Source organism: Rattus rattus, chromosome 16, assembly GCF_011064425.1.
Source record: "Rattus rattus isolate New Zealand chromosome 16, Rrattus_CSIRO_v1, whole genome shotgun sequence".
Classification (NCBI taxonomy): domain Eukaryota; kingdom Metazoa; phylum Chordata; class Mammalia; order Rodentia; family Muridae; genus Rattus; species Rattus rattus.
The window spans coordinates 28,052,848-28,055,785 of record NC_046169.1 but is presented as its reverse complement, the minus strand read 5'-3'; the positions used below and the strand labels follow the sequence as shown (position 1 = coordinate 28,055,785).

Here is a 2,938-nt window from a genome sequence, read left to right as displayed (position 1 = left end):
AAACCTTCAGACAACCAGCCAGTATAAAAACCCCCAAATAGCAGAATTAATCAACGATAGAAAGTATTTTCAAGTCCTGCAGTGAGAAACTTATTCTTGAGAGAAGAAACAGCAATGATTGAGTCCATGATAAGGTTGCCTACAAAGAAACACTAGGAGTGTAGATGTGGCTCAGGGTGACCCCATGTAGTGCACAGGGGCTTCTCAGGAGGAGAGAGCTACATGGTCAGGAACTGCAAAGCATTTGAAAGTCACGGCAAATGGCATAGGAAAGAGCTCAGCACCTCTGCATTGGAGGCACCATCAAGAGTTTTCTGAGGATAAGCTTACATGTGAGTAAAAGACGGGAACCTCCTGGGGCTAGATAGGGTAAAAGGGCCCACAGGTGTGTAGGAAGCCATCCAGTCAAAGGAGAGCCAGGCAAGACAAGCCAGTGCAGGAGCTCTTTGTGGTCATCTAGGGGCATTGAGCAGAGACCTCAAAAAATATTACAGGATGCAACAGAGGCAAACAGTGCTCAGGGAAGCTAAACACAGGATCCACGTAACACCTGACAGAAGCTCACGGCATCCTCATCTTCTCTTTTAAATTACTTTTTACTGATCATACAAAATAATGGGCTTTATCATACTTTTAGGAATCAATAGATATAAACTTAGTTTGGCATTCACTACTCTTGAGTTATCCTCGTCAAAATGTCCTCTGGGAAGCCTCCACCTCACATCCACCTTCTGTAGTGATGGCTTGGCTGTTCTTTAAGGAACCAAAGAGACCAATATGTCTGAGGCCCAAGTTCAACTCATTCTAGACCCTTTCTGTTCTTCCTGGGTCTCCTGCTTCACTTTTTGAGAACTCCATCTTGGAATTCCTTCGTCCCTCACTGTCCTCTACTCCCTCATATGTTCTTTAGTCTTTCTTCCACATCACCATCAATTTAATCTTTCTTACCATCATCCTGGTCTCTTCTCTTCATGTGAAGGTTGGATTTATTTAAAAAGATGACTTTAGGGGCCTGGAGAGAAGACCATTGGATCAAGAGCTCGTCTGCTTTGAAAGAGGACCTGGATTTGGTTCTTTGAGCTCATGTCCAATGGCTCCCAACCACCTTTAATTCCAGCTCCAGGTGACCTGACTATTCTTGTCTCTGTGGTCTCCTGTATTCATGCCCTGCCCCCACCCACATAATTAAAAATAATAGATCTACAGATGAGAAACAGGTTTCATTAGGTTTCGTTAGTCAAACAAAAACAGATCTTCTCTGATTCTGAGTCTGCTTGGATCAGTTTATTGAGTTTCCCCTTGAGTTCCAAGACCACCTCCCTGTTACCTGCCACTCTTTCCCCAACTGTCTGTTTCTCCCTCAAACTTCACCTCAGAGAGTCTATCTATTTCTGGCCCCTCTCCACTGCTTCCTAAACATCCATCTTTTTTTCCCGTGCCATCCCTGCTCCTCTAAGCCCCATCTCCAGTTCTTTTCTCTCCCTAAAGACCAGACCAGCTCAGTCCTGTTTGTTTTAGCCTATGTGACATTAGACTTACTGTTCACCATCTTGACCTTTCCGGCTTCCTCTCCATGTTCCATCCACCACAGCCCGTCTCCTCCACCAAAGTGTTCACACACAACAAGTCACATCGCACATTTTAATTTTTAGAGCAAAAACAAATTCCAGTGGAAAAGATACTGGGGTTGTCAAAGGCCCTTGGGTATCTGACACACAGAAAAACAAACATTTTCCCCTCAATCCTATAAATTACCCATCTCCATCCCCCGTACTTTGTGAATTTCAACTTAATGGATCTTTTCCACCAGATTATAGACGTAGATGTGGACGTCGCCATCAAACTTGATGAAGTACACGGAAGGCTTGGCTAGAACTTGGTAAATGACCTTGCCGATCTTTTTGGACCCATCGCCTCTGGTGTACTGCACACATTGACCTGTTAAGATGTCGCTGTCAACGTCTGACTTCACCTCTGCTGGAGGAGTCTCTGGAATGATACGGAGGTTACCTTCTGTGTAATCATCCAGGAGTTGGTAGATGTATAGGACTGGATCTTTCTCGTAGGTGATGTAAAACCAGTCCTTCATGATTGGCACCTGGGCTAGGACCACCCCCCTCCAGTTGTCCTTAGAGCCATGTTTGCCCTCAAATTTATGCTCCACAGCTCGGCCTACCATTGCACTTGCGAGATGGGCGTCTTTAACTTGAGGAAACACTACTTTGTGAGGCAAGACCTTAAGATTTAAAATCCTCTCATCCCAGTGAAGTTCAAGTCCGTAGACACAGTCAATTCCATCATACTTGACCAGATAGAGAGAGGGATTTGTTGGCAGTTGATCTAGAACGATGGCCTTCCATTGGGTGACGGGCTCATCACCTTCCTTCCATCCGTGAGAAATTCTGCAGCCCACAATGTTCCCCAGGGCCTGGGGAGAAGGCCTCCTCCTCCTCTGCTTCTGGAAGGATGGTGTGCTCATCCTCCTCAGAGACATCCTCTTCTTCATGGCTGTAGACTTAGTGTGGTAGGCCACGGCACTCCTGGTCCACTGTCTTGTGGCTATCGTTCTGTGTTCAGGCTTCATACTTGCCCATGGCCTGGGTTTGAAGAGCTTGCCTGCTTAAACCAGACACAATGCTGTTGTCTCTGTCATATGAGTGCCTGCAAGAACAAAGGGGGGGTGGGGGAGGGCGCTGGACCAAGGCTCTTGTCTAAGAGAACTTTGGAGCAGGTGAGGAAGGCAATGGTAAACAGGTTTGAGCATCTGAATCTAATTCTGTCTTAATCAGAAGTTCATAGGAGGGCTGGGCAATGGTGGAGCACACCTTTAATTCCAGCACTCAAGAGGCAGAGGCAGGCAGACCTCTGTGAGATCAAGGCCAACCTGGTCTACAGAGTTAGTTCCAGGATAGCCAAAGCTACCCACAGAAAAACCCTT

The 2,938-nt window shown here is 46.3% G+C and overlaps 1 protein-coding gene across 1 annotated transcript; it reads right to left on the bottom strand.

Moving 5' to 3' along the window:
* Positions 1-707: 707 nt before the first annotated feature.
* On the bottom strand, positions 708-2,584 carry LOC116885742 (Y-linked testis-specific protein 1-like). Its single transcript, XM_032887049.1, has one exon. It carries the CDS (start codon positions 2,582-2,584, stop codon positions 1,790-1,792), a length of 795 nt encoding a protein of 264 aa, XP_032742940.1. The 3' UTR covers positions 708-1,789.
* Positions 2,585-2,938: the final 354 nt, after the last annotated feature.

Coding starts and splice junctions, on each gene's coding strand:
- LOC116885742 (XM_032887049.1), bottom strand. CDS start 2,584: ATGAAGCCTGAACACAGAACGATAGCCACAAGACAGTGGACCAGGAGT.